General features: G+C 41.1%; 1 protein-coding gene across 1 annotated transcript; it reads right to left on the minus strand.

The window, feature by feature from the left end:
* Positions 1 to 611: 611 nt before the first annotated feature.
* On the minus strand, positions 612 to 27,573 carry UNC45B (unc-45 myosin chaperone B). The gene is made up of 19 exons (XM_063298398.1): positions 27,411 to 27,573; positions 25,478 to 25,514; positions 24,452 to 24,627; positions 21,224 to 21,313; positions 20,263 to 20,430; positions 19,578 to 19,746; positions 17,008 to 17,178; positions 15,529 to 15,700; positions 13,099 to 13,399; positions 10,933 to 11,027; positions 9,590 to 9,731; positions 9,297 to 9,437; positions 9,073 to 9,200; positions 7,205 to 7,271; positions 6,321 to 6,434; positions 4,850 to 4,965; positions 3,582 to 3,699; positions 3,296 to 3,451; positions 612 to 2,000 (listed from the first exon to the last, which is right to left on the minus strand). Exons 1-19 carry the CDS (start codon positions 27,570 to 27,572, stop codon positions 1,734 to 1,736), a joined length of 2,790 nt encoding a protein of 929 aa, XP_063154468.1. The 5' UTR covers position 27,573; the 3' UTR covers positions 612 to 1,733.

A 27,573-nucleotide genomic window follows, 5' to 3' on the forward strand; every position in this document is an offset into this window, starting at 1 on the left:
TTTAGCTCATGGCATCATTGAGGTGCTCAAGCTCCAGCACCACGACAAGGTAACGATCCTTTGCTAAAGTCTCCAATTATAGAGTTGACTAATAATAATCATATACTTCTGGCAGAGCTGAGCAAATTATTTCTGACATTACTTGTAATTATCATCAAAAAGACATAACAGAACTATGCATAATTTATGTATTGCAACTATTTTATTAATAAATCACAGACTATAACAGCAGCCACATAAAGGTTAATAATTAGTTTTTATAAAAATCAGATTTTCCAAAAAACATTCTCTGATCTTAATCCACTTATAAAATTCTTCTCCACAAGAACATTTCAGATTTATTGATATCTATTTACAGTATTTATATACTGCCAAACTGCCCAAAAGGCTCCTGGTAGTTTATAAATACACTTCATAAATACATTGATTGCTTTGAACATTTGGGGGGGGGGCTGCAATCTTTTTTGAGTCCATATGAACACTGGAAGTTTTCAGAATGTGTTGTGAATACTCTCACACAGTTGCCATAGTGGGCACAGAAACCACCTATTTATCGGAAAACAAAATGATTGAAGTTGTGTCCCCAAATCACACCAGAGTAACTCATTTCTTTCTTTGATAGAGTTACTAGCTCAGTAGATCAGAGAAATGACATAGACATAATGTACCTGGACCTCAGCAAAGCCTTCATCAGAGTGCATGATATTTTCCTTCATAAGGTATGGCCTAGTTGACATTCCTGTTAGAAGTTCTCACAGTTGGCTGAATGACCAGAGTGCTCATTAATGGCTCCATTTCAGCTTGGAGAAGTACTGAGTGGAATGTCACAGGGCTCTATGCTGGACACTGTGCTGCTTAACCTTTTAATCAGTTACTTGGATGAGGGAATTGAGGAGACACTTATTTTCTATTGTCCCAGAGGGCAAGACCACCAACAGTGAGTTAAAATTACAAGGAAGGAGGTTCAGGGTAGACATCAGGAGGAACTTCCTGACTCTATGAGCTGCCAGCCAGTGGAATAGGCTACCACATGTTGGGGTAAGTTCTCCTTTGCTAGAAGTCTTTAGACAGAGGCTGGCTGGTCATCTGTAAGAGATGCTTTAGTGGATCAGACACAGAAGAGAGGGTTGGCGTACATGAACTCTTAAATTCTCTTCCAACTCTGTAATTCTACGACAATATGTTTCTAGGAACACCTCCTCTAGTTCTCATCCCCAGTCTCCAGAAATTTCTTCTTCCTTCCTTTTTTCTCTTTTCTGGATTTTCTCACTGGACTGCAGCTCCCTATCATTTTCATTTTCTAAGACGGCCCCTAGAGTCTGTAAGAGGTGTAAAACATTGTTGGAAATAAAGATAGTTACTTGAGATGGTTATTTATTTTTTCACTGTAGATTCAGTCAGACCAGGAAGAGTGGTGTGCACCAACTGAGGTGTTACCAAGCACATTGCATACCTGACTGCCACATCAGGTACTCTGATTTTAGAGGTTTCCTGCTGTCAAAGAATTTGGCTAGGCAGGCACTTAAAAAAATAATTTTGTTAGCCAGGACAAAATTTTGGGACCCTCCAAGCAAACTTTTTAGGAATTATTTTGGATATTATTTCTGAAGGCAAAAGCATAAAGTGTGACAACTTTGAAAACAATTTTTAATTTTCTGATCACTTCTCCTGTACATATTCATTCCATTTCTCCTTTATCTCTGATCTGCGTCATTTTATTTTTCCTTGCTTCTTTATGGCTGAGACAAGGGTTTGATCAACCCATAGTCCATGAGCTTCACAAGGCATTCCCGAGCCACATTGAGAATATGTTGTCTTTTAGGATCATCTGCTTCTTTACCAATGATGGTCAGGATTTCCAGCATCTCACTCTCCACCAACTTCTTTGCCAATTCTTGGTCTGCGTGGATTAAATTGTAAACAATCACCACCCCACGGTGCTGGATGTCCTGCTTTTCATGAAGGCAAAGTCTCTGCAAAATCTCCAGCCATTGGGTTGTCTAAACAAATCAGAGTTATTAGTCTAAAGAAATCAGAATTATTAGCACATAAAGCATGCAGTTTTGTTCATGGGGCCCTATTAGAAAAGTGTGAAAAGGATCATAATTCGGGATATTATTTATATAATAAAAATGGTTACCATGGCAAGCATTGCTTTTTAGAAAACTAAATAAAAATAATGTAATAGCCACTAGTGGAATTTTATATAGTCATGATCCATTCAGAATATTTGCTCAAAAAAATAACATGTAATGTAGCAATGTTTCCCTGCAATTTTAATTAAAAGATTCTATCTTGTAGTTTCTGACTCTGCTCATATTCAGTTCAGGGTAACTTCATGCTGAATTATTAATTGTTGTTGTTGTTGTTTATTCGTTTAGTCGCTTCCGACTCTTCGTGACTTCATGGACCAGCCCACGCCAGAGCTTCCTGTCGGTCGTCAACACCCCCAGCTCCCCCAGGGACGAGTCCGTCACCTCTAGAATATCATCCATCCACCTTGCCCTTGGTCGGCCCCTCTTCCTTTTGCCTTCCACTCTCCCTAGCATCAGCATCTTCTCCAGGGTGTCCTGTCTTCTCATTATGTGGCCAAAGTATTTCAGTTTTGCCTTTAATATCATTCCCTCAAGTGAGCAGTCTGGCTTTATTTCCTGGAGGATGGACTGGTTGGATCTTCTTGCAGTCCAAGGCACTCTCAGAATTATTAATTACTATGTCCTTATTCCCCATTTGTGAGGGAGCGGGAAGGCTTTACGTACTGATTTAGTCTCTTTTTTTAAAAAAAAAACGTACTATAATGCAGTTTTATTGTTAAAAGATAGAAAATGGGGAAACTGCTTATGGACACACACACACCCCTTGCCACTTTTTCATGAGGAAACAGGAACTAATGGAGGCTAGATTCACATCGCCAAACAGAACAGGAATCCTTAAGGGGCAAAATATTAAAGTTGTAATACTCCTGAAAATCTTCCTTCCTGGATTGCTTTGGGCCAATCCAGCAGTGCAATAGCATTTTAAGCTGGGGACAATTTGCACAAATCAGATCTTGTGAGAGGATGAGAGTGAAAAAATGGGAGGAAGAAAGGGAAAACAGCAGAATGATGCCCCCTCTCATTTGAGGAGCACAGGTATTCCATTGTATTTAGATACGTTCTTGAAAGCCTAGTACATGAAAAGATCAAGAGCAGGAACTCCAGAATTACTTTCAGAAAATGAATTGGAATTTTGAAAACAACTTTAAACATCCATCTTTACATACTCAACTGAGGCTGAAAAGCAAGAAGAGACTTACCACTTGGGTTAACTTATGACAGAGTGTCTTATGGGCTGCAGTGAGCATTGCGAGGGCCCCAGCAGCTGCGTTCTGGACTTTGTCATCATCCTCGCCACACAACAGGACAACCAACTTGAGTCTGTCATTTCCTTCAGCAATGAATCTGTCTTGAACCTGGGTGGAGGGGAGGGAAATCAATTAAATGGATGCTCCATAAAATACAGTAATATTGAACATTCCCAGATGATGGAGCTATGGTCTGGAGACCCCTTCACCAGCATTTTCAGGAGATGGAAATGCATACCTCTTTATTGACCACCAAGTTGCACATACACTCTGTGGCTGCTTGTCGGAGCTGATCGTGGTTTTCAAACATGTAGTTTTCAATGTCTGGTAGAGCTTTCTCTTTGATGATCTTTTGTCTGAAAGAAGTGTGTGGATTTTAATTAACATATCAGTGTGCTGAAATGAAAGGTACCAAACTCATAGGGACTCTGACAACAGGTCAATCTCTGCTTTGTGAAACTTGGCCAAAAGATTGGCCAGAGCAGAGTCTACTGTAATTAAAAGATCTTTTGGCATTACTAATACTGTATTAACTCCTGTGATGCTGCAGTAGTTGCTATGGTGATGTGAAGTTTTCTTTTAAGTCCCTCTGTTAGAAGCTTGGTTCAGGACTTCTCATAGAACCTACATAACTTGAATTTGATGACTTTGAAAACCTGTATAAACCACTTTATTTCATCTGCTTTGTTGGGGTAAAGGAAGGATTCATACAGGGCATTGGCATCCAACTATGCCTTTTATCCATTCCTTCCAATTTTCTCTGATTATGTGAGATACGTCTTACATATTTCAAGGAAATATTTAAGTCACAAAGCATGGAAAATCTTGAATTTCCAGGATTCTGAATGTTGAATTAATTTTTCTTTTGCTATAATGGAATCAGGAAACTTTAGGAGCCCTAATTAATGATCAGGTTACTGCTGTTCCTGATTAGATCACTTGTTATTACAATATTAAGTGTCTAAAAAATACAGTGATATACGCCATATAAGAGTTAACAGCAAAGCTTCTGTTGAGATTTGTAATCTAAAAGAACATCATCCCCCCAGATCTTAGATTGGCCCTGACCTCCTGGCCTTTAGGAAGACCCTGAAGACATGGCTCTGCCACTGTGCTTAAGGGTCCAGCAATGGTGGGTAGCTTTTACAATAGCTGTGTAGAGTTTGACGCAATGATGGATTATGCCACTGATCATGGTTATTTTTGTTTTAAAGTGGTTACTGATAGTTTTTTATGTTTGTATATTGGTTTTTAAGTTGTTTTTATTGGATTGTTGTTTTTAACTTTTGTGAGCCACCCACATGGGTGGCCCTACAGATCAAACAAACAAACAGACAAATAAATCACAAGGAAACAAACAGAATGACAAAATATAGTGGAGGAAAAAAAATCACCACATTTTTGGTTAATAAGAAAAATTGTGATGATATAGACAGACATGGTAAGGTTTTTCTTAATAAATAGGATCAGCCTTAGAAAAAATCTAAACACAATGAGTTGTCTCACCTGAGTTTGTCACTTCTTCCAGAAAAGTTGGTGAGTCCTAACAATGCCTCATAGTTCTGTAGCCCATCACGCTCAGTATTCAGTAAACTGACCAGGGGCCGCACAACTTCATACACCTAGGATGGAAGCAATAGACAACCTAGGATCTAAATGGTGAGGGGCCTGGTGTAATGGGAAGAAGGAATAACCTTGAGTAAGAAAAGGAAGAGCCGCAACCAAGACAACGGTCAGATAAAGGAAATCTGAGTTCTGGCCAAAATTGTAACCTGAGAAAGTGTCTTAAACAAGACTCTCCCTAGTTCTCACAAAGATAAAGGGAGGGAGGGGGGAAGCGCTTCAAACTTGCAAGATTCTATGGCTCTAACCTTGTAATATAAGTAGTATTAGCATGCATGACTTTGGTTTCCTAATCTGGTCTACCCTGAAGGGCTGACACCTGGAAGTAAAAACTTGTGAGGAGTGGTTGGAAGTGTTGGATATGTTTAGCCTGAGGAGAGAAGACTGTAGGGGACATGATAGCTGTCTTCAAACATCCAAAAGGCTGTCATATAGGAGATGAAGAATTGTTCAGAGATGTTCCAGAAGACAGGACAGGAAACAATGGATTCAAATTACAGGGAAGTAGATTTTGGCTGGACATCATGAACAAGGTCCTTACAGGAAGAGCTGTTCATCAGTGGAACACTTTGCCTTGGGACGTTGCAGATTCCTTTGCAGAAGGTGTTTAAACAGAGGCTGGTAGTTCTCTGCTGGGCATATTGTAATAGTGGTATCGTGCATTAGGCAAGGAGGTGGACTAGATCAATGTTTCCCAGTTTTAGTAACTTTAAGATATGTGTGGACTTCAACTCCCAGAATTCCCCAACATGCTGCCTGGGGAATTCTGGGAGTTGAAGTCCACACATCTTAAAACTGGGAAACTGAAGTTGAGAAACATTGGACTAGATGATCTCCAAGGACCCTTACATTAAATGATTCTATGATCCTAGAGAGAAATATAGCTAGGTGTTAAAATGCCTGTTTTGCAAAGAGAAGAAATCAGGTTCAGTCCCTCTGATCTGGTAAAAGCAGATTCTGGGAATGCTGCTGGCAATGAAATTAGATGACACTAAGATAAGTTTTTTTTCAAAAGCCTGCCTCTGCTATGAGGCAGCTCCATATATATATATATATATATATATATGGGAGATATACATATATATGTGGGAGAGAGAGAGAGAGAGAGATGGGATATATAGGAGATAGATAGATATATGGGATATATATAGGATATATATATATGGGATATATATAGGAGATATATAGGAGATATATATATGTGTGTGTGTGTGTGTGTGATATATATATATGGATATATATATATATATATATATATATATCCCTATCCCTCTCCAGTTACTGAAATGCAGCCTCTTCCCTCTGTTGCTTTACTGCATTATAAAGATGCTGCAGGATGCATGGATTTACTCACCCTCTCCCCTGGAAATGCTATGTCTGGATTGGAAATGGCAGCAATCTTGGCCAAGGCATGGGATGCTTTTATTTTGCCAACATCTGTGCCTTCTAGGGCCAGTGGTATAAGGGCCTAAAGATGAAGAGAAAGAAACTATAATATAAGCATTTAATATACTGAAATCATTTATATCCCAGTCTACAGTTTCTGCTATTACAGAAAGACATGGCACCAAAGGAAAACAAATGCACAGAGAAAAGGAAAACAGTTTAGTTTCTGTGTTAGCATCTTAGAAATGAAGCAAAATAGTTCTCATAGTTCCTAATTATTGTAGGGAGGGAGGAAGTGACAGCAGGGAAAAAGGAAGGAAGGAAGGAAGGGGATAAATATTACTTTTTTCAGGCTCCTATAATTAATATTAAAATTACAATCAAATTATATCGATGAGGGTGACACAAGCTACTTTTATGGGATTTGATTCAATCTTTGACAGTAGTACAGGTAGTCCTTGCTTAATTCTCATTCATTTAGCAACCATTCAAACTTATGATGGCGCTGAAAAAAATGACTTATGACTGGTCCTCGCACTTATGACCATTGCAGCACCCCTGCAGTCATATCATTGTGATTTGGGCACTTGGCAACCATCAAGCATTTACAATGGTCACAGCATCCCACAGTCATGTGATCACCATTTGCGACCTTCCCAGCCAGAAAATCTACAAAATTTCCTAGTGGTAAGAACTGTGCATGGGAACTTGGTCATTGTCTTTGCACTTTGTGTGAACCATGCCACAACATCAAGCGATGATGTGGTGGTCACTAGATCTTTGACCTGGTTAAGTGCATTTTGTGAACCTAGCCCATCTGTTGCAAATGAAGAAACTGTAGCAATAAGTTACCTTTCCACCCCCTTGAGCAACAATGGTACCACGATCCTTGGGGTCTTCACACAAAGCAAGGAAAACTCTGCCAGAAAGGAACAGAGACTTGAGGTAACCATTTTCATTATAGCTCCTATTCCTATTCCTGGTTTACCTTTTGGTGTATATTGGATTTTATGGAATAGTAAACAAGGTGGCGCTGCGGGTTAAACCGCTGAGCTGTTGATCGGAAGGTCGGCGGTTCGAAACCGCGCGGCGGGGTGAGCTCCCGTTGCTTGTCCCAGCTCCTGCTCACCTAGCAGTTCGAAAACATGCAAATGTGAGTAGATCAATAGGTACCGCTTCGGCGGGAAGGTAACGGCGTTCCGAGTCGTCATGCTGGCCACATGACCCGGAAGTGTCTATGACAACGCCGGCTCCAAGGCTTAGAAACGGAGATGAGCACCGCCCCCTAGAGTCGGACACGACTGGACTTTACGTCAAGGGAAACCTTTACCTTTACTAAACAAGGTGACACAGCAATCAGGCTTACAATTCAAGCACGAAAGATCAACATAGATTGAGAGAAAGGATTATATCACCCATTGTGCTCCTTAATAATATGCTTTGGAATGCAGCAAACGTATCTAAAATCATTTCTATATAATGTCGAACAATATAGAACTGTAGATTGTACAACACATAGTAGACTGCAGTTGTACAATATACAAGTACTGTAGAAACAGCAGGACACATTTCATTCCAAGTGCCACTGTTGTAGGATACTTCATTTTATTTCAACCCTTCACTCCCCAATTTTCTGTAGCATTTTCTAAATTATACTCAGTACTCATTTTGTGGTTACTGAGCAGTAACCAATCTTTCTTCCTGCACTATTTGTAAATGTTTGTTTTAACCTTAGGTTGTTGCTTGATGCACTGTGTCTGCCTTTGGTCATCTCTACTATTTTACCCGCCATGTTCTGCTGCTGGTCACATTCTCCACATCTTCCTCTCCTTTTCTTTCCTTAGAGAGTAGAATATTTTTCTTATATAGTTTGAATCTATTTTGGGACCTGAAAAGCCAGTTTAGCAGAGTAACCCTTGAGCTGACCCTTGCCCTCTTCCCTTCCCCTGCCTTCAGTGCAATATACACAACCACTGAGCAAATGTATGTGTTTCCTAAGCCATGGTGTGCTTAAGCATGATGGATTCATTAAATCACCTTGGCTGGCTACTCATATCACATTAAGCCATAAGATAGCGTTTACAAGTCAGAATGTCAAGGCTGATACTGCATGCTATACAAAATCAAGAAAACTACATTATGGTTTAACAGGATGTGTGAACCTTGGCACCATCTTCCCATTTACTGTTCTGATGTGGGGAAAAAGGTGTATCATATTTTTTAAAATTATTTTTGCACTGGATCTTCTTTTGCAAACCTTAGGATTCTCCTATGTGGAGCACTGCTATTCCCTACTTCAGTGTTTCTCAATCTTGGCCACTTTAATATGTGTGGACTTCAACTCCCAGAATTCCCCAGCCAGCTGGCTGGGGAATTCTGGAGTTGAAGTCCACACATATTAAAGTGGCCAAGATTGAGAAACACTGCCCTACTTCCTGGATGGTGCTGTCTTGGCTATATGATAAATAGTATACCTCTCAAACTTCACAATTAATACAAATTATGTCTACCTTCACCCTAAAATTACCAATCTTTGAAGTTGGAATCCAAATTTTTTAAGACTGATGTCAAATGCATCTAGTTAGTTAACTGCACCAATTCCCTCTTATAATATTTCATTCTCTTCTAGGACCCTAAAAAGATGTCACTGAGTTAAATTGGGTTTTTTTAACCATAATTCAGTGGGGTGGAAATTTTATAAAGAAAAAGAAAAGAGTTACCTAGCTAAAAGTTCTTTGGTCTGATCTGTCAAAATAGCACTGTCTGCCTTCACCATGCAGACCAAGGTATAGATGACTCCAGCTTTGATCAGATGTTTCACTCGCTTTGTGATGAAGTCTTTTTTGTCCTATGGAAAGAAAAGAGAAACAAGATCTGCCAGTGGATGGCGTCATCTTAAGTATCAAGACAAATTGGTGATCCTAAGGAGAGAGATGATACCTACCTTGGGGTGTTCCTCGGGCACATGCTGCTTAGAAAACTTGGCCAGCTGGACAAGTTCAGGGACAAGTTCTTTGACATCATAGCTGTTGGTGCAGTTCACCAAGACACTGGCCACAGAGTACAAAATAGTCTTGTCGCTTGTCTGCATGCAGCCAAAGGGAGGAATTTCAGATTGTACCACCAGGCATTTCAGATGAGAGTGCTCTCTCCATCTGGTTGCCTGATATATGAGAATAGCCTCCCTGAGGCCTAGGGAATGGGGACTTATAGCAAACCAGGGTCTAGATTTCCTACCTTGGCTAATTCAAACATGGCTTGCATGGCTGGCTCGTCTTCCACAAAATCATCCTTCACGTCGGCATCCAAAGTCAAGTACGCAAGACCTTCCACTGCCCACTTTCGAGTACGGGTGTCAATGGTGGGGTTACACAGCCATCTGAATGAACAAGACAATTATAACGCCTCTAGCAGGACAGATGTTTTGGTGAGAGAGAAGCTGATTGCTTGAGAATTGGGGATTTCCTTCCAGTCTGTCTGCCCCTTCACTATACAAACATAAGAAGAATCCTGTGGATCAGGATAATGGCCTATTTGATCTAGCCTTGTGTGAAAAGGCTGGGAAAGGAATAGAAGGGAGAGGAGGTGTAAACAATCAAGAGACCACTTCTCCCTAAGAACATCTGCCCATCCTACCAGATTGGATAGGGTGGGCACGTTCCTAGTCCCTTCCCTTGAATGTTGCCATCTTACTGGATCTAGGAAGCATGCCTTTTCTGTGGCAGCCCCTGCCCCTGCCCTGTGCAACACCTTCCCCCTGAAGTGTGGAAGGCCCCCACCCTTTTAACCTTCCAAAAAAGCACTCAAGACCTGGCTTTACTCCCAAGCTGTGGGATAGGGTGAGCTACATTTAGTTATGGTGCCAGCCTTTTTTGGTTTCAGTATCTTTTGGTTTTAATATTTTCATGGCACATAGGTATGGCTTTATCTCTTGGTTGTGAACCGCCCAGAGTTTGGTACAAGCTGGGCAGCTATATGAATGTTTGAAATAAATGAAGGGAGGGAGGGAAACAGAAGACAAGTCTGTTGGCAGCTTATCTCATAAACAGCAACTTAGGCCAGGTGGCAAAAACCTAGAAAAAAGTGTTTCAAATCATTCAAAGGGACTCCACTGTAAGGAACACTGTAAACAAGAGTGGGAAACTCCTCTTACAATCTCCAAGATTCTGTATTAACCCCATACCAGCGCTAAAGATACTTTATTGAAATCTGTATAGTCCTTGATTTTGCCCACACTGTGGCCAGTCCAGTGCATTCTGGAAGCTCACAAGTCTGGACAGAAGAGCTATAGCATTCCTTTACAGTTGCTCCCTAACACCTAGATATTAAATTATGCTGCTTGTAGAGAAGGAGTCAAAAACAGTCACCAAGACTAGTCACCCTAGCTCTGTGGCTACAGTTTTTCCTCTCTTCTTAAACAGCAAGCAGATAGCAGTTGCAAGACAAACAAGATGCTTCCCTACCAGACCTTACAAGGCAGGAGACTGTGGCAGACAAGATAGGGAAGGAAGAGAGGCAGGCAGGCAGGCATTCAACTGCTTCCCTATGACCCCAGTGCCCAAAATAGACCTTCCACTCACCTGCGGCATTGTTTTGCTAGCTTTTCAGTGGATCCCTCTGCAAATTGTCTCAGGCCATAGTCAGTTCCTCCAGCAGAGCCCAGTTTGCAAAGCCCCTAGCAAGAAAATTGAAAAGATAGATGGGATATCTGTTAACAGACTCCAGTGAGAAATTTATTTAATCCCAGGACTGTAGGCTAGACTGGAAGTTGAAAACATATCCTGGCACATGGCAATGGCAAATCACTTCCTCATTGCCAAGAAAAACTTCACAGATATGTCCATGTAGTAATCAGCTCAACTCAAAAGCATCTTTATCCCTTGAGTGATAGAAGGATACCATCTTTACCAACAAATGTAGAGCTTCTCAGGCTGAAAGATTCAGGCCTGGATGTAAGTCTTTAGCTGAGATAAGCTTATTATCTTTAGGTCCCAAAATAGATTTGTTCTGCTTCTGCATTAACTCTGGGTGAATTCCATTACAGCGCCTGCTTATCCAGACAGATTAAAAGGATCAACTTGTTAAAAGAACAAGAGCAACTGTAAAACTCTGAAAGAAGAAAAACTAAAGAGACACTGTTGGGTCAGACCCTAAAAGTCTCTTTTATTCAGCATCATTATTCTTCGAACGACCAGCCAATGCCTTTTGGAATTCCACATGCATTTGGTTTTTATGATGTTGGCCTTTCTATGACTGACATTATGCTGGCCCTGGACTGCAGAAAGCATGGGAGTAAGATTTCCATAGGAGAAAGGGGTGGCATTTACTCTTTATTAATTTTTTAAGAGGATTGCAATTTGGGGACATTATGTTTTGCCTCAATAGATGCATTAAGCCTCTCAGAGAATTCATTAACCTATTTCTTCTCATTTTCTGCCCAGAGTTAGTGGGAAATCTCCCCTGCATAATTTAGAGAATTGCCACCAAATTCTAGTGATGTGATTTTGGGGGATTCTGAGACAATACACAAGGGGTTGGGGGCTTTCTGCAGCTCTTGGACTATCTCCTTCTCCTCCAAAAAATTTATGCTTCACCCTGGCCTTGGCTTAGTAACAGAGCTCCCATTTTTTATGCTGAGGGCTCAGATATTCCACAATCCTTGAAATAACTATTTAAAGTGATCTTGATGGGGAGACATTCTCTCTGCCAAAGACCTGGGAGACTTGCTTGCAATCAGAATGAAGCAATGCTGTGATTCCATATAAGATGGTTCTTTGGATAGGATTATTGTTCATTGCCAGAGTACATTATCAAAGGTCTCAGTTCTATAGAAGAGAGTATCTGTAGCTCAGGGCTGAACTGTGAAGTCCTTGGTGCTCTCTGAGCTGTTGTTTGCTTGCAGGCATTTCATTACCCAGCTAGCTAACATCATCAATGTGTGTAAGTGTGGGTTTGCTATAGTGTGCCTTGCCAGTGTTGGTGGGGGTGTGGTTTTCTCCGTGGTAATTCCTTGATTAGGGTATTGTTTTCTGCTTGATTGTTTGTCTGGTGTTAATCCCTGCTTAGCTTCTTAGCTTCTCAGCCATCAATAGACACACAGATATTATCATAATTACACACCATTCAGAAGGGACAATAAAAAAGCTAAGAGGGAAACAAAAAGACCAGAACACATCTTGTCCAGCAGCCAACACCCAGCTAAGCAAGGTTTAGCACCAGACAAGCAATCAAGCAGAAAACAATACCCCAATCAAGGAACTACCAAGGAGAAAACCACATCTTCACCAAATTGGCAGGGCAAGCTACAGTTTGTAAACAGGGAGCAAACTCCACACTAACTCACACTGATGACTGACTCTACAGCCTCAGTTCTATCTTTGGCAATGCAAATGTATCTCTGTGGTAACAAGTCTGAGAGAGATTTCTCCCTAATAGAAATTTGGGGAGCTACTATCACCCAAGGCAATTGGTCCTAGACTACAGTTCTGTCTAGTCTAAGATAGATTCATAAATTAATCTGGCCTTATCCCAAGAATGGGAACTGTGATGGAGCCAATTTTTGTTTGGGACTTGTAACAATTGCTCCCTGCTCATCATTAGTGCCACCAGTAAGGAACATAGATTTCAACTTAATTAAACTTCATTTATAACTGGTTAAAGTTTGCACAAATACATGAGCAGGGTTCTTTGCTTGATTCAGATGACTGCCATCAAGCAGATTAGGATAAAGGTCTAAGAGAACTAACCACCAAAGCTCTGATTTTGATCTTCTCGTTCAGGGTCTTCTTGTAAATTTCCTTCAGCATGGTGATTCCATTGGTGATGATGAACGTGGCCCGGCTCAGTTTGGTTGAGGCGTGGATGAGAGCTTCCACAGCTACTAGCTGGTCAATCTCTCTCTCTGAGCCACAAAGTGCCACCATCATCTCCATGACACCGTTCATGCTCAGCAGTTTGTTTCCCAAATCAAAAGGTCCTTGTAGAACTCCAGACACTGTCTGGATGGCATGTAAAGTCTTGTCCATATCCTTGGGGTCAATTTTACTCCTAGAAGCAGGGAAAAGCACATAGTTAAGGTTAGATGATGGCAGGCGTAATATTTGTCCTTCGGTTCAGCATAGCAGGGAATGTGATACCATGTTGTTATCAAGCGATTCCTTTTCTTCTCTCAGAATGGTTCCCAGCACTTCCCATTCATTGTTCTTCTACAGTAAACTACAGATGGAGTCGCAACTTACCCCGCTGTCAAAGGTTTTGTGTGTTTTGTGTGCAAGTTCTGCTAATCTCCATCCAAATTAGTGGGAATGCTATAAAGAGAAGGTACAGTGCACCAAAAATCTTACAGTAATACGTTTAAGTTTGTCTCCATTATAAAAATGTCATGGCTTCAACATTTACTCAGTGTTGCCATTATAATAACTTGCAAATGAAAAGTTCTGGGGATCTTCATATCTTCCCTGCAGTTGGTATTATGTTATGTTATGTTTTGCTTTGTTTTGATGTTTATATACCACTAGCTTCAGAAAACAGTTCCCAGTGTTTTGTATCATAAAAAATAAAAATCATAATAAAGCTCTCAAAAGCAATGAAGGTACACACCTATATAACATAACAGGTGCAGCAGTAGCCATTTACTCCCCAAACACCATTTATTTAGTTGAACGTATTTAAAATTCTGTCTGTGTATCCTGGTTCCTGCCCCCTCTCCCCATTGCTAACATGGCTTATTCCATATTAAGAGCCTTTAAAATCATTTTTTTTTAAAGTTTCCATCTCTTCAAGCTCCATTCTCTTGTCAGCCTTTTGAGGTTGTAGTCCAGACAGGAAGCCAAAGCCATGAGTACTAAAACTACCCTTCATGTGAGGTTACAGTAACAGAATTTTGCAATTCTGAAGGCAAATCTCTCCCTCCTTGTCTTTACTTTCCAGGGAACTAGGGAGGGCCCCTTCTAAGATGCTTTCCCTACCCCCATTCCTTCTGTGGACTGAGCTGTCCCTTATCTGATCTTTGCCCTGGCTGTGACTGTTTCTCCTCTGGTCTCTCAAGGATATTAGACTTTTAAATCTCTCCAGAAACAAAACAACCCCTTTTCTTTTTGAGGTGAAACAAAAGACTTAGGGATTAAGGGATTCCAGTACAACCCTATTTGTTGCCTATTTGGATGCACACACACTCCAGAAAAGGGGATCTAGTACAGAAAAGTTTTCTTCCCATTCAGGTTGTCAGAAAGGCTCTACCATGGCAGCTTCACCTGGAGTGCCACACATCTAAAGTGAAAATGCATTGATTCCTACTCAGAGATTTAAATTATTATTTTATTACATTATTCAGTATATTTGTAATCTACCCAATGACCATATAAGAGAGGTCAATGAGGCTGAGACCTGAAAGGGAGTGTTTTAAAACACCAGTAATAAAAAGCAGATGGGTGTTGCAATGCCAGGTTTATTTCAGAAATGGGCAGTTAGACTTTCAGTTCCACAATCTGGGAAAAAGAGGTTCAAACAACTCACGGAGACAAAATTAGGTTGCACTGAGTCCAGTCAATCAACAAGACACATCCCACTATATCTCATCTGAGTCCTGGTCTACCTCTGTGAAGTTTCTTCCATTGGATTGCTGAGTTCTGTTTCTCTTGTTTTCTGTAAAAACTTCAAGGACCATGATCCAATTTTTGTTGGAATTATCAGGGGGTAAACCCAGCATTGTCTCATAAGCATAGAAAGGAGGTATCTCTAATAAACGCATCTCTATTGTGCTTGTGGGATGTCACATGGGTCACCTGATTTCCACTTCCTCCTTCTTCTTGGGTTTGGGAATTAACAATCTCCATTAACCTTTTGGCACACCTGCAAGCAGGAGGTGCTGCAGAATGCAACTCTCGTCCTTTCATCTCGCTTGCACACAGACATTTCTATTTCCACGCTTTCTACTATGAAGCTGCTTGTATCCAGATCTACTGAATAAATGTAAGCTACCTTTTTTTTCTCTTCATCTAACTACTGTGTGAAGACTGAATTCTTTTCTGAACATATTTAAGCTTAATGAGCAAGTTTCTTTTTGGGTTCATGCTTCTACTTTGCAAGACTGTTGTTAGCTGCTTGGAGTTCTTTTATTAACCTTTAAAAACTCCATCAATTTTCAGCTAGCCAAGAACCACCATGGTTGGACTCACCTGATGTACTCTTCACAGATGACTCTGAACTCTTCTCTTTCTGGGTCACATCGCAAGTCATCATACAATTTGTTCAGAAGAACTGAAGCTGTGAGCTGTGTATTTTCTGTTAAAGGGAGACAGTCAGGCATGTCTGGAATCTGGCCAGCAACTTTCAAAATCTTTTTTAGGCCTGAGGAAATGAGGGGGGGGGGAGGTAGAGGAAGATAGAAAGGATACAGAGTCAGCTTAAGTTAAAATCCAAAAAGACAATCTATTAGATTTGTAGTCTGAAAAATGTTGGGATAAATTGAAAGCTGGGCTCATATATAAAAATGAAGTTCAGACTTCTTCTAAGGATACATCTGCTAGACAACAAAACTTCTTATGTCATTTCTGAGAAATTATTGTGAAACATATGGATTTCCTTATAAAAAGTGAGTCATAAAACTATGTAAACAGCCATCAAATTTTATTTGGACGGAAAGTCTATAATGATTGATAATGGAGCTTCCAGCTTCAGAGGTAATATACTATTGAATACTATTTGTTGGGGAACAACAATGGAAGAAGGATATTGCCTTTTTGCCCTGTTTATTATCTTTTCATAGACATCCAGTTTGTTTTCTGTCTGAAACAGGATGATGGAGTAGAAACTATTCCAAGAGGCCTTGTCTTACATGATATATAATAAACCTTTGTCTTCCGCCTTTAAATTTATTTTCAGAATATAGATTTTCTTTTCACCTATATACATTCGGGCACTGAAGATCCCAGTCCGGTATGGAAATGCATTCTTTGCAGAAAATTCCTAACTCAGCCTCCAAGTTTACAACTTCTTCTGGGCTGAAGGCCACATTTGATCTTTGAGCAGGTGGGACCAGAACAAAAGCTAAATCTAATTTCATTTCATTTACATTTAAAATGAATCAATATGGAGTACAGTAACCACAGTATAGTGAATTTCCAGTTATGCATTTAATAATGTTCTCCTATCATTCTAAAAATTCATTTGGTAAAAAGTTTTGAAGGTCTGTGGCCTTCAAGAGACATATTGTTTGAAATGACAACTGACTGAATTGGCTGATAGAAAGCAGATTCGGCTCGCTGACTTCCAAGTGTTGATCCAGAGTATAAAGCCATAACCCTACATGGAAGAGAGAAGCTGCCATCTAGGCCAGGGTTTCTCAACCAGGGTTCCGTGGCACCCTAGGGTTCCGTGAGAGGTCACTAGGGGTTCCTTTGGAGATCTCGATTTATTTTAAAAATTATTTCAAATTCAGGCAACTTCAGTTTAAAGAGGTATGTTTCATTATTTTTAGTTTAAGAACACTGTTAGTGCATATATACAGGCCTACATATGGAACAAATGTAATAATGTTGTAACTTCTGGCCCACATTTGAGCCTGAATGCGCAGGGGTTTCCCAAGGCCTGAAAAATATTTCAAGGGTTCCTCCAAGGTCAAAAGGTTGAAAAAGGCTGATCTAGGCATTGCTTACCATTGTCAATTACAAATATAGTGCGACTGTTGTCATGGATTCTCTGGTCCTGTCTTGGTATGTTCTTGTTAAGTAAATTGAGAGCCCGGTCCCGGCCTTGTCCAGATACCTTTTTACTGGGAAGCATGTCTAGAAGATGAATGATGATCGCCTTCATATCCTTTTTTGTGTCTGTAAAAAAGAAGAAATCAGCATCAGGCAAAATTATTTAAATTAGAACTTCAATGGTGGTAGACATCTACAGGAGCCAGAATGCTTATTTTAGGTAAATGATTTTCCCCTGGCTTTCAAATAGCCATTTGCATAATAATTTATGGTGAATCAGAGCAGCTTCCAGGTCAAATAATGAGAAATGGTTAATTCTTCATTTATTTTGCACCTGAAATAACTAGAGCTGCAAATTGTTCCTATAGTCACTTTGTGAAGGGGGGGTAAAGGAGCAATCAGGAATTTCATAGAAAAGGAATTGTTGCATTACAGTTAGAAAATAGAGTATGACTAATATAGTTAATGATTTTTTAAAGTAAACGCTATGATTTATATAAATTTTAAGCTATATGTTAAATAAATTTTAATTTTATAAAATAAGGAGACTACTACTTGGTAAGCATCTAGTCTCTTTGTGCCTACTTGTAAGAAGAAGAGAAGGAGGAAGAGAAGGAGGGGAGAAGAAGAAGGTAGCTAACTGATTTCTTGGTGAACTTGTGATTTTTGTATCTCTACTAGTAAAACTGTACAAATACACAAAATTTATTTTAGAAGAAACTGAAAAGATCATGAAGAAAATTGAACTATCTCTGAGAGGTCCACACAGCCCCCAATGACTATGAATAATATCTACTACTCTCAGCAGACAATAGTTTCCAGAATTTTGGAGAGAAGCGATGATAGTCACAGTACCATAATACCAATAGGTACTAAGGTTTGTGTGGATCTTTGGGTTATGTTTGGTCTCCTTCACTAGTGGAGTAGATGAAGGTTGAGAGAGTCCCTGGCCCATGTTGCACAAGGAGCTTCAAGGCTGAGTACAGATTTGCACTCAGATCTTCCTAGATCCCGTTCCACAGTCTAGGCCAGTGTTTCTCAACCTTGGCAATTTTAAGATATGTAGACTTCAACTTCCAGAATTGGTGTCTTTCAGTCAGTCTTGAGTCCTGACAAGTCCCTGCAGGTTTTTTGGCAACATTTTTGGAAGTGGTTTGCCCTTGCCTTTTTCCCCAGGGCTGAGAGAGAGCAACTGGTCCAAGGTCACCCAGCTGGATTCATGTCTAAGGCAAGACTAGAACTCACGGTCTCCTAGTTTCCAGTGCAATGCTTTTGACTCCTACACCAAATCAGCTGTCTTGTTATCAATCACCATCCTCAGATTGACCAAACTGCTTGTAGTGTTTAAGCTGAAAAACTGTTTAAGCTGTTATTTTCCAGAACAGAAAGAGTCAGCATAAAACTGTTCAAATCACTGGCTGGGTGTATGATCAAGGTGGGGCCATTGGAACTGTCAGGGTGTTCTAGTGCTGATGTAAATGCTAAGGACAGAGCCAGGTGGCCATGTTAAAGAGCTACCCACCGGTCCTTCAACAGGTATATGCAGACTTAAAATTTGCTTCTCTGATTGCTGAGCTCTATTCTGCCATAATAATGAGTCTGGTGAGTGAGTGACTGGTGCTGACATAGTGTTTTAATATTGGGCAGGTTATGGAAAGGGATTGGGGGTTTCCCTGGTTTCATCTCCCCTTCTACTAAGCACTGCCTACTGGCAGGAAAAGAGCCACCAGTCTTAACGTGGAGTGGAGAGGGGTTGGGCAAGTGCATGTAGGTGCTTAGACTGGCATGTGTATTTATGTCTAGCTACCTGTCAAGCTGCCAGACCAACAGGTTGCAGGCATGGAGATGTTCTGCACCGCTGACCTGTCAGTTGGGCTACTTCTAGCATTTTTCATTGCTAAACTTGTGTCCGATGCTGTTTCTGAACAGAGGTCTAACGTTCTCTAGAGTGCTAAATCCATGTCTAGTACAGACTGAGAGGTTGCAAGCATGGAGGAACATTTATTTATTTATTTCTCAGATTTATAAAGCCACCCAACTCCATAACAACTCTGGAACATCTAAGATTATAGGGTGATGCAGGAAGGAGCAATCAGTTAAGAGTCTGGTCCCAGACCAGTGCTGCAAAGCAATGGCAGTGTTGGTAGTGAGTCCCGTTCTACCTTTGTAGTGGCAACAGCCAGAAGTGGCCCCTGGAGCCAGAATAGAGTAGGCAAAATGACGTGGCCTCCACTCAAGCAATAAAACCAGTAAGAAGGAGGGCCACACAAAATCCTTTCTGCCACTGCTAGGGATGAGAGAAAAGGCAGTATCAGAGAAGGGACAGGACAGATCGCTTTTGCTCTGGCCCTGACCAGAGCAGGCCTCAGCCCCCAAGTTTACTTCCAAGGGCATGCAGCTCATGGCTTCCCCAAAAGTGTGACAGTCTCCCTGCATTTTTCCATGCTAAACAAGGGGTTTTAAGATCACATATGAAAAACCACCACTCCTTAGCAAGGCTGGCAGGCTCCTCCAATGATAATTACCCAGCACCAGGGCATCCTCCTTCCCATGTTCTTCCTTCTTGCCTTCTCCAGTTAAAGAGTCAGTGATGACCTGCAGCAGGTTGGAGACTGCCAGCGAGATCTCTTCATGATCTATGGACATCCACAAGCAGATTTTGTTGATCCCCAGCATGTGGAGTATGGCAGTGGCCTACCCAAGTAAAGAACACAACATAGTTATTGTCTGATTATCTGTCCTTGGGTTCTCATGCATATGCCACAGCAAATTTGCTGAGTTTTGCAACGTGTGTGCTCACACACCCACATACCCATTATGGAAACACTGTAGGGGGACAGCTCCTACAATATGTTAGTCTACGGTGGCAAAAAATCAGAAGGATTGTGGTAGCATCTTTTCTGAATAACACATATCATTAAAAGGCAGATCATGAAAGCTTTTGCCTTTTAATAAAATTTGTTAGTTGGAAACGGTGCTATTAGACCTGATTTTTTGCTACATATTATGCAAAGGGAGCCAATTTTACTTTGTAGATGCATACTTTAAAATGCTTCTGGGAGACCCAGGGGCATCCATAGGGGTTAAAAAAGTCAAGATGGTGGCCATGACACCATGAGTACGCTGGAAAAACTCACTGTTTGTTTTATTCCTCCTGATCAGAAGCCAATCCATGCAACAAAGAGATTTCAAGACATGTTCCTCTCTTACCCGTGCTCTGTGTCTTGCGCACATCCCTGAAAGGGTCCTTACTGCTGCCAGGATCAGCTCAGGATTTTTAGTTTCTATCAGCTTCACAAGCAGATTCAAGCCATTGTTCTGGAATATCCTCTGTGCTCCAGCTTCTTCTCGGCCAAGAACAATGAGGTTGTTTGCAGCCTGATTTGAAAAAGACAGCCAAAGGAATGGGAGGACCATAAATTCAGATACCCACCATTATTTATTTCATTTTATTGAATGAATGTTAAGATTGGAGCTCAAGGTGGTATAACCCCTCCTCCAATTTGAAGTCCATAATAACTCTATAAGGTAGGTAAGGTTGTAAAAGACCAATATGCCCAAGTCATCCAATGGCTTTTCATGTTTCAGTATGATCTGAATTTCTGTGCTTCCACTCCCCAATTCCTGCAAACTGTTCTGAAGCTGGCTATATGTCAACCCCAAGATGTAGACAAGACCAAGAAATCAACGTCACCAGAAGATTAAACTACCTTTATTAAGATTGGCTATAGTAACAGAATCTTGCAAGTCTGACAGTAGTTTATCTCCTCCCCCTCTTATACTCTTGTGAATTAGGGAGGTATCTGTCTGAGATGTTTTCTTGCAAGTCTGACAGTGATTTATCTCCTCCCCCACTAATAATCCTGTGAATTAGGGAGGTGTCTGCCTGAGGTGTTTTTGCATGCCTTCTGCATGACTTGGGCTTAAGCCATATTTTTTGCCTTGTTGCTTTGGTAATGGATCTCACCTATTTCTGTCAAGGTCATCCTCTTTACTCTGTACACTATGTAATTATCTTCACTCTTGCTGTGCTTGGATTACTGAGTAGAGGCAGGGAGCAATAGAGCCAACCAGAGCTCCCCCCCAGACAATTAACAAGAGAGTGAAAAAAACACCCTTCGTCAAATGAAGTCAAAGACAGCAAGGAATGGTTCGCATTAAGGAATCTCACCTTCTCTCGCTTCTCTTTCTCACTCTTTTCATCCAGGAGGATTTCAAACATTTGCTGCACTCTAGCATCAGTGGAGAATTGAACATGTAACTACATCAAAGACGAAGGAAAGAATAGAGAATATTATTTAATTTTTTTGGGTTCTTGGTGATCTCTGACTTGGCTTTTCCTCTTGCAGACTTTTCATCACCGGGCTAGTGTCATGACCTCGTTGCAAGGCACAAAGAGCCTCACAACGTGGATCATGATCATTAAGGAAAAGGGGGAAGAAGATAATCCAATCAGGGATTAAAACAAGCACCCAAAGACACCCACACCCATGATCCCATCAACAACTGAAAAGAGAGACGTCAGAGGAGTGAAGATAAGGAGCACATGGTGCCCCGGAGAACTCAACCGTTGCAGGAAGACAAAGAGGACACCGGGGAAAACGCCCACGCAGCCATCAAGGATCCCATCAAGAGGGATCGGGGCATTGAGGGGTGGGGAAGCCCGGGGCAATACAGGAGGGTATAAAAGGGGCACCCCCACACTACCTACCCCGTTCCCGTTTTTCGATCTGTCAGCTATCATTCCAATAAACCAGAAATCCTTAATACCCATTAAGTGAGTCTGTGTCTTATTGCGAAGAGAGGCTGGCCCTGACAGCTAGGTAACATCACCAGTGGATGGGAGAGGGAAGTTTGCTGGCTGTCTATATATGACAGTTTGTCCTACTAGCCCTGAATGGGATACAGGTCGTCCTTGTTTAATGACCACTCATTCAGTGACCATTTGAACTTGCAATGGTGCTGAATGAGTGCTACTTTACGACTGATCCTTGAAGTTCTGGCCATCACAGCACTCCTGTGGTCATGAGGTCATGATCTGGGCACTCGGCAACTGGCCTGGATTTCTGACCATTGCAGAAGCCATGTGATCATAATAACCTTCCCTGCTGGCTTCCCACAAGCAAAGTCAATGGGGGAGCCAGCAGGAGGTTGGAAGGCGTGATCACATGAGGACTTCACTTACCGACCAACATGGTCCTCACTTAACAACAGTAACTGGGGACTGCCAGCACTGCCGTTGCTAAGCAGCGCAGTCACATGACATTGCGCTTTATGATTGCATTGCTTAGCGATGGAAATTCTGGTCCCAATTACTGACGTTAAGTGTGGACTACCTGTACTGAATCTTCCTTGACTGTTCCTGTTTATCTAGTGTTGACTCCTGCTTATCTGGGTTTTGCTTAATAAGTGCATGATAAAGAAGGATGCACTTAGGACTCTTGTCCCTTTCCTTGACTTCTCATCTTGAATGATTATGACCAGAGCTCATCTCAATATGTTTGCTAATGGCTGATTTGTCAGAGTGCCAACCCCCCAGGAATTCTCTTGCATTTGGGGATTTGGCTTGGTCTAAAGCAGTATTTATCAACCATGGCAACTTTAAGATGTGTGGACTTCAACCCAGCATGGCTGGCTGGGGAATTCTGGGAGTTGAAGTCCACACATCTTAAAGTTGCCAAATCTGAAAAAACACTGTTTCCCAATTATTTTAATTTTCATTTCAATATTGGCTGTCAAGAGAATGACAGAAAGCATTAAAAGAATCACAGGGGTTTTATAGGCCATTGAGTCTAACTCATGGCATGTTTAACGCAGGAAATCCAGAATCAAAGTATCCCCAACATTCAGTTTGCAGCTCTGCAGGAGATTTAAACAGTTGATATTGGTAGTGCAATTTCTGAATTAACTGAGCACTACTTTGGACTGCCAAACTAGGACTGGGCAAGTGGGGAAAAGGTGTAAGAAATAGCTTTGGCTGTGAAAGCTAAATGGGAACACTATATTCAAAAATAGTAAACTAGGGTGGACAACCATTTTGGCTCCAAAGGTTGCCTTAGTTGCTTGTACCGAATATCTGTGTGCTTGTTGCTTGCATTTTTGTTTACATACACACCGACAGACACACCTCCATCATTTCCCTTTCTCCCAGCGGTCCTGATCAGGATGGCTGAGACAGAGGGAGAAGCAATTCCCTTTCTGCTGGTGGCTGTGCGGATCATGATTTTCAGCAGCAAGAAACCAGCAGGCTTCAGCGGCTTCACTTGGAGGAATCAGAAAGCAACAAAGCTTCCTCATTCCTCTCAGCAGCCTCCTTGGTGTTTGTAGATTACAGTGATTAGTTCCCTGCTGGTGAGCTGATCTTCTCTTGATCAAATCAACAGGCCGCAGATTTTCCCAGCTTTGTTATTTGTAGACAAGGATTGTAGGACATCAAGCTGTGCAGTGACCGTCTGTAAGCGAGCACAGGCTTTGGAAAAGATCTCTTGCCTTCATGCTCTGCCTGTGAGTTACCTGAAGGAATCTGGCTACAAAAACAGAACTAGCACTAAATTGTGTGTGAAACTTTGAACAGGTCCTTTGCTCCAACAGAGGTTCAAATGAAACACCTTTTTGAAGTTAGTCTGAAAAAAAAAAGATCTCCTCATTTCTAAGGGTGAAGTGAAGCAACTGTACTGCACTGCATCACTCTTCTTGAGAGGCCCTGTCACCTTTCTCCCACAGCATTGGCCAATGTGCTTCCAGTCTGAGCAACCTTGGTAAACACTGTGGAATTATGAGCCCTGGTGCTGTCAGCCCAGATTTGAGTGTGACTCCATCTATTGCTGGTGCTGATCCTGCCCATCACAACATTCAACTGCTGACAAATTATGCACAAGGGAATTTTCTGATAAAAAATTTATTCCCCAACCCTAGACCTGGTGGATCTTGGCATTGCCAGATCCAGAATTATCAGACAGCAAGGTAGCATTTGGTCAAGATAAGATGTTGGAAGTGTGAATTCGGTGGCACTGGCTTTTCACAAGGAGACAGTAGGAGTAACTAGATAGCTGAGGACTCACTTTGTGGCCCCTCTTTGTCTATGGCACTGCCTGCTCAGATGAGGTCCTTTGCTTCTGCCTTTCTTTCCAGGCACACCTGCACAGAGCTAATGTTCTTGGACTCTCCTCTTGGTAGGATGTAGCTAGCTATGTGCTAGGCTTTGCCTAACCCTGCTGTTTATTTCCTATAAATAAATCTCCATTCTGATATAGTTATAAAAGCTGCTTCATTTATTACTGGGGTCAGATTCCTGCTCTCAGGACTGCCCACATGCACATACAGAACACATCCACCTCCAACACAAGAAAGAAATGGTCTGACCAATCAGATAAGTGTGTCAAGCCTGCTATTCTTTTACCTTCTCCTGGATGTTAGTGCCCAGACGTCGAAGGGCCGCCTGGAAACTTTGGTTCCGAGGTTCAATGGTGGCACATCTCTGGATATCTTTGAAGGCTTGATCCAACTTGCCCAGTTTCTCCAGAGCCTGGCTACGTCGGTATAAAGCTTTAATATCAGAACCGTTGATGTCAATAGCTAGATGGAAAATAATAACAAAATTGAGCTGATATCTGACAGCAGCCATGCTGGCCTGGGAGCTCTACCAAGAGAAGAATTGCCTCTGGCTCCTCTTCTTGCTCCGTCTATTTCTATATCATCTAGTTGTTACATGTTTTCTACCTATCCAAATGCAATACTTGGATAGGGTGCAGAATTGTATGTAACAGAGTGTGAAGAACAGAACCCACTGGTTTTGCTATAATAAATATCAGCAAATCTTGATTATTGGCCAAGTTCATAGCAAGACAGGTAGCCTCTTAGATCAAGAGGTTACAACCTGAAGCCCCAAGCCTGCATGTGACCCTCAAGACTTTAGATGTGGCCCCAGGAGTCCTTCCAAAAGTTGCCACCAAATTTTAGTGTTAAAGTGACAGGAAATTATTAAATAAATGGAGAGTAACCATATTAGTTATACTTAATGGAATGTAATTTGAATTATATGACCTTGCTTACCTTCCAAGCCCATGTGCTGCTATCTTTTGAGATAAATGTACCATAGACCAAATCCAAGTTATATTTTATCCAAGGTATTATTTCTTCATCCTGACCCCTATTTTGGGCATGAAGCCCCTGACTTGACACACAAAAGTACAAAACAAAACAAAACTAGGTTGTGTATTTGGGTATGAGATAGTCTACATCTGGTGGGCACTAGGTTGCTCTATAATTTATTGTATTATAGAGTATAGACACTTAACTTCTCTCTTGGATTCATGAAACTACAGCAAAAGCTTCAAATTATTGATTAAAACTCAACTATTTGTTATATCCAAATCCTACTGAAGCATCTTTTCATCCAGAATATCCTAGCCATAGTTTAACTTACCTTTAGTTGCATCTGATGCTACTTGGGCATAATTCTCCTGTGTTTTTCAAAGAAAAAGGAATTTTTTATTAGTGATAAGAAGGTTGCTCATGGGATGTTCATTCTAGTTTGACATGAACCAAATTATTTCCCTCCCCAGTCCTTTGCACTTCTTCACTTTACCTTTTGAAAGTCGACTGCCTGACAGGACAATCATCTTCAGTATCTATATATGAGAATCCTTTTTCATGCTTATGAATTTATTAAATGGACTAGATGACTGGCCTTCCTATTCATTTCCAAAATGGTTAATTGAATGATTGACTTCAGAGGATAAAAACAAAAGAAATTGCAGTAGAATGGAATGAGAAGGAAATGGATGAAGGGCTCAGATAAATAATTCTGTACCTGCCCCTTGACATACAATAAGACTTACTGTCAAATAAATTAGTACAGAATGTGGAGGCCTTGGAAACAAGTATCCTGATTTAGAGTACTTGTTTATGCATCTTCATTCAGAATTAAGCATTCTTTTAAAGGGGTTATTCACAGCTAAGTAAGTATATAATTGTAGCTGAAAAAAATCATCATTGAGTTTTACTGCAACTGTTCTGGCCAATGGATTAATTCAGTGTTTAAAAACGCTTAAAGAAAATTAATTGTTTTAAAGCCACATGCCAGCTTTTGTTTTCTTTTGAGATCATGCATGAATCCCAAAAGGCATCTACTTGGAAGAAACAATCTTTCCTATGCATATGATGGAGAATGCTGCTTTTAAAAAGTGTCTGCCATCTTTAGTTTGTATAAGTGATGATTAAAAAAAATTAATATGTAAATGTAGAGGGCAGAGGGAATGGCCTTGAGGGATAGGAGAAAGAGCTGCTGCCAAGGCAATGGTCAGATAAAAGAAACTGGAGTCCAGGGCAGGAATCTAACATAGGTTAGAGAGCCAGTTTGGCCTAGTGGTTAAGGTTCCAGGCTAGAAACCAGGAGACCCATGAGTTCTAGTTCCGCCTTAGGCATGAAAGCCGACTAGGTGACCTTTGGCCAGTCACTCCCTCTCAGCCCAAGAGCCAATCAGGTGTAGTAGGAGAGTTCTAGTCCCGCCTTAGGTATGAAAGCCGGCTGGGTGACCTTGGGCCAGTCCCTCTCTCTTGGCCCAACCCATCTCACAGGGTAGTTGTTGTGGGGAAAATAGGGGGAGGAAGGAGTATTAGGTATATTCCCCGCCTTGATTTATTTGTAAAAATAATAACGGTGGGATAAAATAAATAAATAAATAAAACTAACTAAATAAAAAATAGGTAAATGTCTCAGACAAGCCCCTCCCTAGTTCACACAAAGGGTGGGTGGGGGAGAAACGCATCCAGACTCGCAAGATTCTGTTACTATAGCTTTACAATAAAAGTAGTATTGGCCTACATGACTTTGGTTTCCTAGTCTGGTCTACCTTGAAGGGCTGACATCAAAATATTATATAACAGGTTATGGACTAGATGACATCTAAGATAACTTCCAGTTTGATGGTTCTGTTTTTCAAATATATTGCCAAATAACTGGCTCAACCGTAACCCTCTAGATGTGTTAGACTTCAACTATCTGAATCCCTAGTGAGCACTGCCATTGTAACATCCAACATCAGGTGGAGGTCAGAGCGCTTGAATCCCATGAATTCTCATGAGAATCTGTCAAAATCTCTTGAGATCTTGCCAGACCACTAAAAGTCTGTGCAACGTTTGGAGTCTCTTGGGAGATAATGGCATTTTGACCACTAAAAGTCTGTGCAACGTTTGGAGTCTCTTGGGAGATAATGGCATTTTGAGGGTAGAAATACTATTTGTATATCAGATGGCTTGCCTCCTAGAGGTGTTATATTGTAGACTCCTGACTTTCCTCATACTTTTTATCTGTATTTGCAGACTCTTCCCTCGTCTCCCCATAACACATCCCTTACCTTTTTCAGAAAACATGCTGCTCGGTTTCGATATAACACAGCCTGGAGTGATGGATCTTTAGCAAGTTTAAGTCCTTTGGAGTAGCTTTTAATAGCATTCTCATAATCGTTGCCTTGAAAGTACTTATTCCCCTCCTCCTTCAGCTGCACAGGGTCCTCCATC

Source organism: Candoia aspera, chromosome 1, assembly GCF_035149785.1.
Source record: "Candoia aspera isolate rCanAsp1 chromosome 1, rCanAsp1.hap2, whole genome shotgun sequence".
NCBI classification, from domain to species: Eukaryota; Metazoa; Chordata; class Lepidosauria; order Squamata; family Boidae; genus Candoia; species Candoia aspera.